Genomic DNA, 14231 nt, shown 5'->3' with positions numbered 1-14231 from the left:
GGAGTATGTGCCGATGACCACTTACGTCGGCTCATCTATAACAACGTCACCTGGCCTTTTCCTGACCAGAGCGGTATCCATATCGACATGATTTTCTTCGTACCACTCCAGAAGAGCATCGAAGTCCTTGCATTGCGCATTGGAATTGAAGTCCTTATCTGGTCCTTTGTCTTTCACCCACCACTGTCCGTAGATGGCAGTGTTCGCGTTGCACATGATAAACTGCCGGAGCATATCCAGGCAGTGAGCTAGAGACGTATGAGTAGTGATTTCAATGCCGGAATCGGGCATACTGACTGAAGTGCTCCCAAAGGTCATCCTCGTCGACATAGGCCTCGAATGCAGTGCCGGGAGCCTCATCAGTTCCTGCCTTGGCTCTGTAATAATCCCAGTTCCAATGGGAAGTCTGTCTGATAAGGTTCTTGGGTACTCGTCAGTGCGTGACCGCCAGCTTGAACTAAGAAAAAGACGTACCAGGCAGTGAAGATCGTGAAACACAAAGAGATCTGCCATATAACCACCACCTTGCTCGGCGACCCGTTGGACTTGGCCTTTTTGGATGCCAAATTTCGGCCCTTCCTCAATGGGAATGGCAATGGATCCAACTAGAGTAATCATCATAAGCGACAATTCACTATCTGCGAGTGTAACCTTACAGTTCGTGCCGAGTGCAAGCCATGCGTCGTCAACTTCCTGGCTAGGCCTCTGACGGTAGAGAGTCGGCTTTTTCACAGACCCATTGATGGCTTGTGTATGATATTGGATGCCCATCTGTGTATCAAGTGGTGAATCTGGTACAGTCAACAATTAGTTCACGTTCCTAGATTACTAGGGGGAGGTAAAATCTTTAATACCGAATATTTCAACTCCATGGCTATGGGAACTCTGCTGAAGCACGTAAAGCTTTTGCCACGACAAGACATTGAGTACAACCGAAATGGCCAAGAGTACTAAGATCAGCGCAGATGAAATCAATAGTAACCTTTTTCGCGTCCTCTCGTCCCCTAAGGACTGAGATTCGTGCTGCTCAAGAAGAGATTTCTCATCTTCCAAAGGATCATAACGGACATCATCTTCGGAGTTGTCTCTATATTTTATTGTCTGTGAGACCTTCTTGATGATGTTTCTTGGGCCTGACAGAACGCCTGCGTGTGGAGAGCCCATATCGGCGAGGGAGCAATGTTGGTTGAAAGGGCTAATGAAGGTGGTAAATGAAAAGAGAGATGACTGGCCCTTGCAGTGTGGGATATATATGCCGTAGTTAAACGCAATTCATCAGAGACATATGCCTTATTGTGGTTATCTTTGTGCAGGAAGTTTGACATTGACCTGGACTATATTATCCTGGTCAAACACTTGCATTAGATACGTCCGGGTACATTTCCCATACTTATCCTTGTTGCTGCAGCTTGAAGTCCTAGCTCGACCAATTACCACTTCGTCTTTGTTTCCGCGGTCTAGATGCGCTCTCCTTCCATTGTTAGTAAGGCTATTGCTGTTCTTAGTCAACCCAGGGTGGCGACTGGTACTTTCGGGTATTTCTCTTCACTCTTCTTTTTCTTCTCACCCGTATCTCCTCGGCTAGCTGGATTCCCTCTTCTGGCAGGTGGAGGCTGACTGCAGATGCAAGACATCCCCAACGGCATGGTGGGGACACCCGGGATCTCACCTCAGATTATAGTTAACCATAGGTCTTGAAAAGTGTATTGTCGACTTATAGTAACACGGGATTATAAAGAACGAACCGAAAACGCCAAACTTATCTCGCATCACATATTCGCCGCCTGTTCCAGAAGTCCTTCTTTTCACCACACCCTATCGTACAAAATCGTCAAAATGAGATTATCCACTGTTCTTGCAATTTATGCTGCCCTGACACCTATCCAGGGGTTGGCGATCCAACGCCGAGAGGCTTCAATTGAAGGGAGAGCTATGCACGACAAGTAAGTTACAGCATCACTTTATATTGAGATATATCTAACAAGGCGGAACAGCAACAAGCGTGGCGAAGATGGTATTGCTGTTGCTGCTGCGCATAACAGCTATAAGCGCGACGAGGATGGTGTTGCTGTCGCTGCTGCGCATAACAGCTATAAGCGCGACGAGGATGGTGTTGCTGTCGCTGCTGCGCATAACAGCTATAAGCGCGACGAGGATGGCATCGCTGTTGCTGCCGCCCATAACAGCTATAAGCGTGACGAGGATGGTGTTGCTGTTGCTGCTGCCCATAACAGCTATAAGCGCGACGAGGATGGTGTTGCTGTTGCTGCTGCGCATAACAGCTATAAGCGTGACGAGGATGGCATCGCTGTCGCTGCCGCCCATAACAGCTATTAGACTCAATCGCAAAAGTCACCTACGGCCATTATAGCCTTGGATGATTGTGAGAGGAGGTCGAGGTAATGATGACAAGGGTACATTATCGAGTACGGATGGACTATCGAGCTATGAGCGACTTGGAAAGCGCATTGATTGCCCCTCTCTGATATCAATAGCTATACATGTTCAATTTCAAGTTCATCAAAAGCGGCGGACATGTATGCAAAACGTTTAAGTCGGCAATTGTAGATAATCTTTGGGACAGAAATACATGAAAACACAGTCAGTTCTATGTGTGTGGCTACTAGCTCGTCTCCTATGTGGTCACCGAAAGGGGCTTTCTGGAGTTATGATTGAAATATTGACGAGCTTAATAAGCCCCCAAGATCGTTTTTGGGTAAAAGTGCCAAGCTTAAAGTTCTATATCCTAGCCTTGCACGAATACCTCTGGTGGGTGACCACAGAGGTCACTTTAGTGAGCAGTGGGGTGATTCAAATCAGGGACAGTTACGCACATGATCATGTGCGAAAGAAATTACATCTTCTCATTGAGTCTAGATGTATATAGGAGGTTCTCGCCATGACTAAAAGGACCTGGCGGTAAACCGCCCTCTAGCGATGTAGTCGGTTCGATTCTGGCAGCTCTGTGGGCAGCTTACATGGTGGGTATTCTGCCAGCTTGCATGACGGGTACACAACCCCTTCCCCTGAAAACAAGGTGGTGGATCTAAACGCCCGATTATAGTTCAGAAGATGTGAAATAAGTACCAAAACAAGAAATCTGATTGGTATAAAAAAAAGCAAGCCCCGGTAGGCCAACCCTCGGCCCAATATAGTATAGCTATCAACTTCAATATAGATGGGTATGCCGAGGGATTTCTCTCGAGCCAAAAGTTCTTCTGAAGGCAAATATGGACAAACTGTGGCATATCGTCAGCACTCCACAGCCGAAGATTATGATTTGCGACGTGACAAGGTATACGATCCGTCGCCCATAGGCCGCTGCCAATAGGACACAAATACATTCACGTCCCCATTCGTGAACGTGATTGTACTGATACCGTATCCATGGTTGCGTATGTCCAGGCAGGTGCTGACGCCATTTTCGGGTACAGCCTCCTTCAGATAGTTGGAATCTAGACCGTGCTGCTTAGTGAGGTCAAGCGAGTGACAGAAACTAGCGGGCGCTCAAAGGGCGTGGAAGGGTGGATATAATGCAACTTTAGATATATGTTACTACGGATTGCTGCAGAATAAAGGCTTATCGCTCTATGATTCTGCCTCCGGAAGGGTTAGCTTGCTAGGTTAGCGTAATCCTGTGTGCCCCTCACGTGCGTCGATTGGCCGACGATGGGGGGCAAATATGCACTATAACGCTGTAGGTCTGTTTAACCATGTTCTTCACCTACAAATTCCCAAAGTCTCCTGCGTACTCCATGTTGATCAGGATCTCACTGCATGTTAGTCTTGCACGTTGGCCGTGTTACCTTCTAAATGAAGTAGTCCGCGAGTCACAGCCGGGCCGGGCCTGAAATTCAACACTGGAAGAGCGTTCATGAAGCGGAATACCAAACTGAGATACGCGAGATTTTCGGTATCATAGATATTCCTTCTCTGGTCTTGTAATTCATTCGATATTTGACTGTTGCTACGTCTTACCACGTCGTATGTCATTTAGTTATACCAGAACCTCTGTTGAGATGTCACGTACAAGCTCAAGTGAGATGTCCCGCGAAAACTTGCTACCTATCGAGGAGCAAGAAAAGGATATCCTGCATGTCCAAAAGTCGAACCGAGTGTATAGATTATGTCAAGCAGTCTGCAAGCCGCGGTTCTATCCCAATGGAGTGTCGATTCTCCATCACGTAATCACGGTCGTTGTGTTCCTAGGAATCATCCGTGTTGCGTACAAGCATGGACTTAGTCAACTCTCCCCGAGATCCTATAGAAGCTACGTTCCACAAAGTATGCTTCACACTAAGCGAGGTTGAACGCAAGATGATGGCTAATTCGATGTAGTTGGGCTTGCAACAGCTCCTGTCCTTTTTACTGACAGTGCTGACTGGTCTGGAAATACATCGCGAGCTGCAGCAGGGTGGGATAAGTGGTTGAAGAACTTTGAGACGCATACTATAGCGATTCCGTCCGCTTCGATCGAGGAGTTTGGCTATGAACCTGGGCTTCCTGATAGCCAACACTCCGAACGATTTGGGATTGCCATGTTCCATCAACTTCACTGCTTGGTAGGTTAAATTGTGCTTCGTGAACAGGACCATTGTTCCATAAATTATATACGCTGACTTTGCAAATCACAAAAGGCAACAATACGAGAGTTTGCATATTTGCCAGACGCGATGCGCATGCCCAACGGCAAGCCTTTGGATCACGATGGGGTGACATTTTCACCATTCCACATGGATCACTGCTTTAATTACTTGAGGCAAGCGATCGAGTGCTTCGCTGATCCGACGGTTGAGTGGGCGAAGATTAACGAACACGGAGAACGGCGAGGAATCCAAGGTTGGGGCATTCCTCATTATGAATGTCGCGATCACGATTCGCTGGAAGAATTCGCTTTGGAGCATCATACTGTCCATTAAACAGATTGATCTCTACTGCCATGCGATATATACCTTAATTTTATTGCCATCGCTCCTGGCTGATTAAATCTTACTCTCTAGCAGATTATCAAATTTGGCAACCAAAACAGTATATAAGACTTTGAGATCATGTAAATCGACTCTTCATTCATTTAAGCATAACCCAATCATATTTGCACGTGTCTTGGCGAAGCAAACTATCATCAATGCAGTGTAACACGGCTATAGGGTGTATGAGAAGGATCCTAGTAAAAGCTTAAAGGATGAACTTGTTATATTGTGCCACATCACCCCATACTTCTATGTTTTAATGATACTCGTGTCGACTACTATGGTATAGAGGGCAAGAAAATACTAAGGGCAGGTACCGGGTTGATTGCATAGGTGTATTCTTGTGATGTTGAGCTTTGAACCAGTTGTACGAAAGAACCTGCCACACGGTGATTATTTGGCCTGGTACCATAGTTGTTGGACGATCATATTGCCTACTTTGGTGCGTGTCTGATGTCCTAATTGGAAGTAGGTCTTTTAATGAGAACAGGAGTTTCTCTTCGTCCCATAGTGCTGGGTCTGCTTTCAAGTCATCGAGCGATCCCTGTACAAGAGTAGGCATTAGTGTTTAAAATTAGCGACTTCTAGAAAATCTTTATGAACAGCTTAAACTCGTTAAATTCGGGAAAGATGGAATCCAGTATCTTTGACCGAATTTGCCAGTCCAAGGGCTCCGCACAATATGGTAAGGAACAGCAGAAACCGGAGATTTGAGGATGATATGATCGTAACCTCGTACACACCTGGCCTAGTAAGCGCATTGTTTCCCAGATATCGACAAAAATCTGCCGTAAGCACCTCTCAATCAATTTCACTACTTGGAACGATACACTCAGACTGACGATTGAAAGCAGGGACATAAGAGATGTTTAACTGCGTTAGGTATATGGTTTTTTTCTTCTTCCGTTCTCTCCCTATTTATCAATTGGTTGGTTTTGCGACGCATGTTCCTCTGCGACCAATCTACTTGTTGACTGGGACTTCGATGATGGTGTGAGTTAAAACATTAGCAGCCGGTCCTTCCTCGCTAAAGGTATCCTGATCCGGCCTTGGTACAGTGAACGGAAATAATTGTTCCAGATGCATAGTAATGTGCCTCTCGAACTTATTCGTAGCGACATAGTGGAACGGCGGCAAGGGGAAAGGTAGAAAGTTACAGGACAATACACAATAATTTTGAACACTTTAATTTGATAAGAAACTCTAATAGGATTACATGGAATATTATGGCTGTTGCGCAATGTATGGCAAGAATGATCTGCGTGTAGTGACACGACAGTGACACCTAACCAGCTTACTTCCTACTCTCTTTGATGATCTCCTCTACAACGTCCAATTTGGTTATCTTCTTTATCATACCCTCAAACAAGCCAGAACACGGCAACCCGACGGCAACCCGAGCCATTAGCGCGCTCTCACCCCTCCAGATAACAGCCGGTGGGCTCTTCCCCAGAAGCAGTGCCGATACCTCATTGGCCCACTGTTCCGCTGTGATACCTCTCTCGCTAAGATCTTTTTGGCTCATGGCGGACTCCACGATTTCGCGCGCCGGTGCATATATTGAACCTTCCGGCAGCCGCCTGGCGCTGGGGTCGGCACTTTTGTTGACGTTGTTGTTGAAGATCATGTTTGTGCGCACGCCCGCCGTCTTGAGATCGACGACTCGGATCCCAAAGGGAGCCAGCTCTAAGCGCATTGTTTCCGAGAGCATGGCGAGCGCCGCCTTGGAAGAGTTGTAGACACCTTGGAACGGGAGCGCCGCCATGGACCCGACCGAAGTGTGGTTCACGATCATGGCTTGGTTTGGGCGACCACCCGTCGTGGACTTGAGCAGTAATGGTAAGAAAGCTTGTGTGACTGCGATCTGTGACCAGACGTTCAGATCGAAGAGTTTCTTTGCGGCGTCCAGCGACGCGTCCGCAATGGGCATCGTATAGCTGCCTGCAGCGTTGTTGATGAGCATGTCTAGGCCTTTGCCTTCCGGTAAAGAAGACGATAAAGAGGACACAGCGGACGCAATGTCAGATGAAGAGGTAATATCCAAGGTTAGAGTCTCGATACCTTGCGCGGCGAGTGACGTCAGCTTAGACGGATTCCTCGCCGATGCAAACACGTGGTGTCCGGCGTCGTGGAAGGCGATAGCTAAAGCCGAACCCATTCCGCCTGGTGAGCAACCAGTTATTAGGATCGTGAGTCTCTTGGAAGATGACATGACGACTCTGGTTATTTATTGCTGGACGGGAAGTATAGTTTAGAAGTGGATGACTTCAGGTTGTGATAACACTGGCTGTGGTGAGACACAAATAAGTAGTTTGATAATCGATGCAGAGTTCTGGGACGATAAATTTAACACTAATGATTTAATAAAATCGTTTTACTCCGCAATATATATAATTGCAGTATTAAATTATGTCTGGATCTTACAATTCCGATATAGCGGACCTTGTGCTGCGGAGTTGCGGACTTTGAGTGGGGCTTTGCTTTAGCTTGGTCCGCTCCGCGAAAACGTGGTCCAAGGTAGAAAGAACGCCGTATAGGTAGGCCTCGGAGCCGTACGAGTTATGACTATCAGGGACAGCCACTACTTTAATACTCCTCGGAGCGACATCATATGACTGGCGAGACTATTATTGGCTTGAAGAAATGATAAACAAAAGGCGAGTTTCTAGCCTACCACATGTGGAGATGCACCGTGAGTTCCGGCCACATAGCCTAGCTTATGATTATAGCATGCCGAAAGCTCTATCTGCCATAATTGGCAACTCCTGCTGATAAACCAGCAATCGTTTCAAAAGACGGCGAGTTGGAAGGCAAGAAGAACGTGTTCGGACAGCTCAGATCGGAATGGTATAGTCATCGTTTCCACGTCGCTACTAAATCCAGTGGTGCTGTATTTGAGGTGATCATTGGTGGAATCGGATATCTGCAGCATGCTACCTTTTTTTCGGTGTCCTTTTTCTTTCTATTTTCTTTTCTATTGCGTAACGCCGCTCTTTCACAAGGCGCCAAATGGTCAACCAAGCAGCACAGAATGCTAGCATTGATGACAATGAACATCGGATATTTCTTATCCGTAATGGGTGGAATACTTCTTGGCACGTTTCTAGCGGGTAGGTTCGGGTTATATGACGGCCACCATTAGACCAGAAATAAAGTTAGTACAGTCGAGATCTTCGCCGCAATACATAATACGCGAGTTTGTTGATGACTCGGGTCAGATGCATAGAAAAAAGAGAAGTTTGATTAGATACATTCGCATCTAGGCTCGGATCTTCGAAAGAACCAACATAGCAGCAGCATAGCTCGCCGAGCTTGTAAAATAAGGGACCCCTAGTGCTGCATCTCCAAGTGAGATGCCTCGAATCCATAACGCTGCCATAAGTGGCGCTCCAACTAAAGACCCTAATGTCTTGATCATCATGGTGATTGAGAATAGATGCGTCTCTACGTCGGTTGATTTCGGGTTGCTATACTCCTCCGGCGCGATTGCAGACGACTTGAGTAGTGATAAGGTAAATACTGGTAGAGCGGAGCCAAGCGCGTAGAGAAGTAAAGATGGAATGAGGAACCAAAGCTCAGAAGCGAGTCCGATAGCGAGAGCACCGATGACCGAGATAGCCAAGCACAATTGGGCATAGCGCAAATTGGCCCTATCTGTTGAGACCGGCGAACTGCTCCTCAGGCTACGTGTATGTCTTGAGCGTAAAACCCATGGAATGATGACAGTCAATAGCACGAAGTTCATGACTGCCTTACTCGACAAAAGATAGCCTGCTGATGCAAAGCTCCAATGGTACCGTTTGGATATATATTGCACTAAGAGTTTAGTGTCGGAGCTCGCTAGAGATGTTAAGAAGAACGAGATGAACAACAGCGTCAAGTTGCGTGGATGGCTGGCCAAGATAGAGCTGAGCTCTCCGAATCGCATGGAAATAGCCTGCAGAGCGGAAGTTTCCAAAGTTTGAGCTTTAAGTAAAGGAGATGAGATGAGTGGATGAGACAGCACCTCTTCCTGATTACCGAAGACATTTGCATCAGCAGTATGAGGATGATCAGGTAGCAGTGTTATCGCGGGTACTGCTAGTGCCAAAAGTATGATTCCGATGAAGAAGGGTAGCCATAGCATTACAGTCATAGTAGCTGAAGCCAGGGCAGGTCCAAGCAGCGCAACAACATAGGACACAGAGCTCATCCATCCAAAGTAAGTCGCACTGAAGACAATGAGCATGAGACAGTATTTCAAGATGTGATAAACTGACCGTAGTACGTAGTCATCCGTAATTCCAGCGGCTAAGGCGTAAGTCATCGAATTGAACACGCAATCACCACCAAAGACTGATAGGAAGGGGCCCGCGATGATGGCTTTGGTGGGGAACAGCTGATCAAAATATCCCACCATGACAGCCCAAGACAGCATGAACACTCTCGGGGCAATGTTAAGCCATAAAACTGCGCGTTGGCCGTACTTCTCAGCCATAAAGCCTAAGGGAATGGTCATGACGAAGTCTATGCGAATCAGTCGCCAGTACTAATTGCTCTATCACTCGCATGACTCACCACCGATAATCCAAGCAGTATCCATTGCACCTTGGATCCATGCCAGACTCTTTTGAACATCGTCAAGCTTGCATAAATCTTCGGAAATACTGTCATCTGGGCCAAACCTGGACGGCTCCTTCTCCCTGTAGTAATCGCGACACAAACGACTTTCAACGACCCTGTTGAGCGGTAATTGATAAAGACTCGTCGCGAGATTGACGAGCAGTAGTAAACCGAGCAGAGCGCTTATGGCTGCCCTTGAGCGCCTTATACGTGGCGTAGACAGAGAGACAAAAGCCTCTCTTTCAATCGACCCACACTGGTCCATGTCGAGCTTCAGCGCGCGTTGTGCTCGACAGGATGCGAGGCGCTGGAGAGTAAAAGGAAGATCAATATCTCCAGGCTGTGCAAATCAGAAGATCCCTAGGAGGCAGCACGCTAATTAGCAAACACGACTACGTTGACCGCGTTGCAGTGGGGCATTGTGCCGCAGGCCTATCAGAAGTGGAATTACCCAGCCGCTCGATCTGAGAACACACTGCATTCCTGCTCATAAAACCGCAAGTGCTATTAACCTGCCTGAAGCTTGGGTAGTCGGCCATACCAAGTGGTCGTGTATAAGCCGAGTCTCATTTGAGTCTGGTCTTTTGAGTCAGGCATGACCCATAAGTCCCAGGCAAGAGCCTGATGCTGATATATTGAGCATGTGTACGCTTTTGCTGCTCCGATAATAAGCCTCGACGTCCATGTGACTTCATTACACCCAAAGGAAATTCGATTTTTATTTTATTTTTTCTCTTCGGAATTACTCAGTCGGGTTGTGCGACAACTCATTTCATACGTTCATTTCAATACCCGTACTTTACCCAATTTGACCTGTGGCCTACCTCACGTTCAAATATGCATCTGATCAAGGTTGACTACGTGCAGGTTCTTGCTGATCTACAGTTACAGCACCCTACTGAGTTCAACACATCATTTCATACGGCAGAGGAGGCGCCGCATTATGAACGACCATCTGAGGAGCCTTATTCATTCAAGCGGTGGCTGGCTTTGATACTTCAATCACGTGGACTTCGCCTTGAGTCCATGCAGACAATCCCGTTCTCTAGACGAGAAGCACGATTATTGCTTGATGCGGCAGAAGCCTCAATTCAGACCCGCACTGTCAACAGAATGTTCAGAGAAGATATCGATGAAGAGATCATCCCCAAGTTCTCATCCCTCAAATTCCCTAAAGAGGGTCTCTTCATGAGATTAAATGCATGCTCTGCTAAGGACGGTGCTCGGAAGAATCCCCAAATCACATCACTCCACTCTGCTGAAGAGATTGTACTTCTCTTAGTAACTTCGATACGGGCGCGTAACGCTTTGTTCAAATGCATGGAAACTGGGGAACAGTTCGAGCTGTTCTTCTTGCCCTTTGACCTGCGTATGCGCAGTGAGAACGAATATCGAGTGTTCTGTCCACCTGATGGCTCCACGATCTCAGGGATCAGCCAGTATCAATGGCACAAGCGCTGGAAGCATGCAGACCAGACTACTGAGGATGCACAGCAGCTTATGCGCAATATTAGCCATGGCTGTGAAGCGCTTAGGTTGCAGATATTACAAGCATTACGTTCTGATGACGAGACGGACAACCTATTGCTCAAGCAAGGGTTCTCGTTTGATGTCTTGTTCGACGATCAAACCAAGCAGTGCGAATTAATCGAGCTCAATGTATTCGGCACACGGAGTGCGTGCGGCTCCTGCTTATTTCACTGGGTTAGAGATGGAGATATGCTTTATAATGCGGTACATGAAACGGCGCAGTTTCGAGTTACAGCATAATCAAGATCTAGTAGGTAAGCTCAATAACTCACTCCGGTGCTTCATACGGGACAAACGATCTCCATCTCTCAGCAATGTTCTCATTCGGATTCATGTGTAGCTACAACTATAGTAAGCCTACTAACTACCGTATCAGATCACGTCCAATTCTAGAGAAATCTGCAATCAACATACACGATCGATATGCTGCACTCAGCGATCATAGTTCACTCGAGCTAGGATCTCATTCCACCAGGGAAGTGAACGCTCAGTGTATTTCTCACGACGTCAGCGACAGGCTCTCTGTTTCCGCAGATTACCTCTGCTGGATTTTCGTGTAGTTTTCTCAGGCAGGCGGCGCGCGTCACGTGTAGCTGTGCCTGGTACCGAAGCTATCTGAACGCAGTACACGTAGCGAGGGATAATTTTCGAATTCCTGCTTGGCCTTTTCGGCATGGCTCCAGGCATAGTCACCAGCCAATTCACGGATGACCTTATCAAGCGCATCGTCAAGTTCGTCTGTACAAATGCTCTGGCCCGCATGTACTACCAGTTGCCTCGCGAAGAACTCACAGGTAGGCGGATCCCCGTATTGGTATAGAGGGTAGGGCCAAAATGATAGAGACTCATCCATGTGATCCCTTTGTTGCATGTTGAGATCCGCCATCAAGGACGTTATCTGTTCGTATCCATTGGCCTTTTCACGATTGGGACCAATCGTAACGAAGCCGGAATCCCAACGGTGAGGCCGCTCACCGCCCCAGAAGTTAGGAGTACAGTGCTCTAAAATGTCCTCGACCCAACTCCAGTCAGCAGCCGGGTCAAAATCAGGGAACGGGTCCATATCGACTGCATCAAGCTGCGCCGCAGTATGTGCACGGTCCGGCGCATCTTGAACGTTGATCTCTGGTTGACGAGACGACACCCCAGGATCTCTTTGCGACCCTAGGCAAAAGAAGTTCCTGACCTTATTCTTTAGTATGTAGATCAGAGTGGTCATGCTAGACGATGAGAACACTGTATGATGGACAAGTCCCTCCCTGCATCAGCTGCCACAGTTATGTATTTATGTCCCGGAAACAAGTTCATTGTCAACATTTAGGGAAGTGGTACAGGCCCTGTCCCATTGTGTTTCACAAGCGCAATTGCACTTGTCCTCGGAGTGGCCGAGTATCAAAGCGGACACAAGTGATGGTACTAGGACAATAACGGTAGCACAACGAAGGCATGGCAATGCGCATTGTTATCATTGATAATGCCGCTTGTGCTCAATTCTTCGGTCGGTTGCCCCTTTCGGTATGCTTTAACTTTCGAACTGACCTGGGCAAAATTGGCAGGTCTCAGGCTGAAGATCGATGCCTTGATCAAATGTGACAATCTATAGGTCAAACTGGTATAACCTTGTATTTATTCTGGACAGTTGCTTGTTGTTGAGCGATTCGATAGGAGGATATTGTGTGATTCCATTTACGAGATGTTCTCCCGATGCGGCGGCCGCTTACAACTAGTCTAACCTAAGATTAGTAGAAAGGCGCTAACCTAGGTTTCTCTTGATTTAAATCAAGCAGGGTACATACGATGTGAGATTTTAAAATATAATTACCAATTGAGTGTTTTTCTTTTCCTAATCCAAAGCTTGCCCATTCCGTAGTCTTCCCGTCAAGTACAGCGTCTTGCGGAGTTGTAGTATTTATGATGGCTGGCCAAATCGACTCGACGCGGCCCTTCAACAGCCTAGTCATCTCTATCTTCGCGCTCTTTTCGTTCGCAGGATTCTACTTCATGCGCATCGAGAGCGCAATCCATGGCGTGCCAATCAACTTTGAAAAGATCTGCACAGAAGGGCGCTGGGAGGATGGGACGCTCATAAAGCAGACTTACACTGGCATCAAAGCTGTCGACTTCCTCTTTACCTGGCTCGTGCCCGCGTTTCTCACGGGCCCCGCGGGGTGGGATGAAGGAATCCGGCTACAACAAATTCATTTCCTGGTGAACTTCTTCGCAGTCTTGTCCATCATCAACATTGAGGCTGTGCGACAACGGAACAATGGGCGGATCATTAGCTAGTAAGTTGTTGTGGAATACTGGGATCCCCTATATGCATACCTGACTGAAAATGGTTCAAGCACTGCGATTTGGGCGGTCCTATACCAAACCGTAGCGGGTGCAGCAATTGTCCCGCTCTACCATCTCGCATTTACTCTCGCATCCAAAAAGAAGACCTACCTTTCCTCTGGTAGAGAAGTATCGCTGGGTTACGCGAAATCGCTACTCCCAGCACTTGCAGTCGGCTATCTCGTCCCCACAATCGCAATGTACCTCCCTTGGGGAGATCTGAACATTACGCAGAACCTGACAGCATTGTGGCAACCTGCACCTGCGTTCCCCAACCTGCTACTCCTAGTTCTTGCCCCAGTATTAGCTTCAAGTTCAAGAAGCTCGTCCAGGACCTCCGATGTCAAGCACTTGAAGCGAATCTATGTGGCCGCCGGCATTGTCTCAACATTCACGCAGTGGGCTACGCTTTACTTGTTTTTCACGTCAACGAATCCCAAACTGTCTTTCAAATATGTCTTCGTGCCTAATAAAAACATCTGGAAAGAGAACACAGCGCTGGGTTTACACTACATCTTCTTGTGGGACTTCTGGATCATATATGCGTCGTCTTTGGTATGGTGCTGGGTAGTCGTTGTGGACTACCTAAGATATGTTCGTGGCAAAGTCACCCCTATACAGATGCTTTTGGCTGCAGTTAATATTGTTGGAGTGGCACTCGTCGCAGGACCGGGAACTGCCATGGCACTGGTGTGGAACAAGAGAGAAAACCTTTTGGTTGAAATCGAGACGGGCGATCGGAAGAAAAAGGCTGCCTAGACTAGATGTTGCTGGTTTTAGGTTACACCTGCTCAA

The 14231-nt window shown here is 47.3% G+C and overlaps 9 protein-coding genes across 9 annotated transcripts; 4 read left to right on the top strand and 5 right to left on the bottom strand.

Annotated features, from left to right (window-relative positions):
* Positions 1-21: 21 nt before the first annotated feature.
* Positions 22-1164, bottom strand: BKA67DRAFT_537861 (uncharacterized protein; the record flags this gene model as incomplete). The annotated part of the gene is made up of 5 exons (XM_046100397.1): positions 22-248; positions 298-421; positions 475-605; positions 657-791; positions 855-1164. The coding sequence occupies 5 exons, from the start codon at positions 1162-1164 to the stop codon at positions 22-24; spliced, it is 927 nt and encodes a 308-aa protein (XP_045956293.1).
* Positions 1165-2040: 876 nt separating this feature from the next.
* On the top strand, positions 2041-2424 carry BKA67DRAFT_572675 (uncharacterized protein). The gene has a single exon (XM_046103303.1). It carries the CDS (start codon positions 2060-2062, stop codon positions 2369-2371), a length of 312 nt encoding a protein of 103 aa, XP_045956292.1. The 5' UTR covers positions 2041-2059; the 3' UTR covers positions 2372-2424.
* A 1990-nt stretch (positions 2425-4414) lies between these two features.
* Positions 4415-5027, top strand: BKA67DRAFT_572672 (uncharacterized protein). Its single transcript, XM_046103302.1, has 2 exons — positions 4415-4562; positions 4638-5027. The coding sequence occupies exons 1-2, from the start codon at positions 4539-4541 to the stop codon at positions 4917-4919; spliced, it is 306 nt and encodes a 101-aa protein (XP_045956291.1). The 5' UTR covers positions 4415-4538; the 3' UTR covers positions 4920-5027.
* A 221-nt stretch (positions 5028-5248) lies between these two features.
* On the bottom strand, positions 5249-5830 carry BKA67DRAFT_537858 (uncharacterized protein; the record flags this gene model as incomplete). Its single annotated transcript, XM_046100396.1, has 3 exons — positions 5249-5349; positions 5409-5514; positions 5714-5830. 3 exons carry the CDS (start codon positions 5828-5830, stop codon positions 5249-5251), a joined length of 324 nt encoding a protein of 107 aa, XP_045956290.1.
* A 434-nt stretch (positions 5831-6264) lies between these two features.
* On the bottom strand, positions 6265-7182 carry BKA67DRAFT_520396 (uncharacterized protein; the record flags this gene model as incomplete). Its single annotated transcript, XM_046098175.1, has 1 exon — positions 6265-7182. One exon carries the CDS (start codon positions 7180-7182, stop codon positions 6265-6267), a length of 918 nt encoding a protein of 305 aa, XP_045956289.1.
* A 1047-nt stretch (positions 7183-8229) lies between these two features.
* BKA67DRAFT_520991 (major facilitator superfamily transporter) lies at positions 8230-9837 on the bottom strand (the record flags this gene model as incomplete). Its single annotated transcript, XM_046098232.1, has 3 exons — positions 8230-9181; positions 9230-9476; positions 9528-9837. 3 exons carry the CDS (start codon positions 9835-9837, stop codon positions 8230-8232), a joined length of 1509 nt encoding a protein of 502 aa, XP_045956288.1.
* Positions 9838-10290: 453 nt separating this feature from the next.
* Positions 10291-11575, top strand: BKA67DRAFT_344222 (uncharacterized protein). The gene is made up of 2 exons (XM_046096323.1): positions 10291-11356; positions 11479-11575. Exon 1 carries the CDS (start codon positions 10410-10412, stop codon positions 11340-11342), a length of 933 nt encoding a protein of 310 aa, XP_045956287.1. The 5' UTR covers positions 10291-10409; the 3' UTR covers positions 11343-11356; positions 11479-11575.
* Positions 11576-11685: 110 nt separating this feature from the next.
* On the bottom strand, positions 11686-12321 carry BKA67DRAFT_537854 (uncharacterized protein; the record flags this gene model as incomplete). The annotated part of the gene is made up of 1 exon (XM_046100395.1): positions 11686-12321. The coding sequence occupies one exon, from the start codon at positions 12319-12321 to the stop codon at positions 11686-11688; it is 636 nt and encodes a 211-aa protein (XP_045956286.1).
* Positions 12322-13016: 695 nt separating this feature from the next.
* Positions 13017-14195, top strand: BKA67DRAFT_660778 (uncharacterized protein; the record flags this gene model as incomplete). Its single annotated transcript, XM_046107686.1, has 2 exons — positions 13017-13387; positions 13448-14195. 2 exons carry the CDS (start codon positions 13017-13019, stop codon positions 14193-14195), a joined length of 1119 nt encoding a protein of 372 aa, XP_045956285.1.
* Between the last annotated feature and the right edge of the window lie 36 nt (positions 14196-14231).

This window comes from Truncatella angustata (genome assembly GCF_020726525.1).
Source record: "Truncatella angustata strain MPI-SDFR-AT-0073 chromosome Unknown BKA67scaffold_6, whole genome shotgun sequence".
Taxonomy (NCBI): domain Eukaryota; kingdom Fungi; phylum Ascomycota; class Sordariomycetes; order Amphisphaeriales; family Sporocadaceae; genus Truncatella; species Truncatella angustata.
The sequence above is the reverse complement of the archived record's forward strand: the minus strand, read 5'-3'. Positions and strand labels throughout refer to the sequence as shown.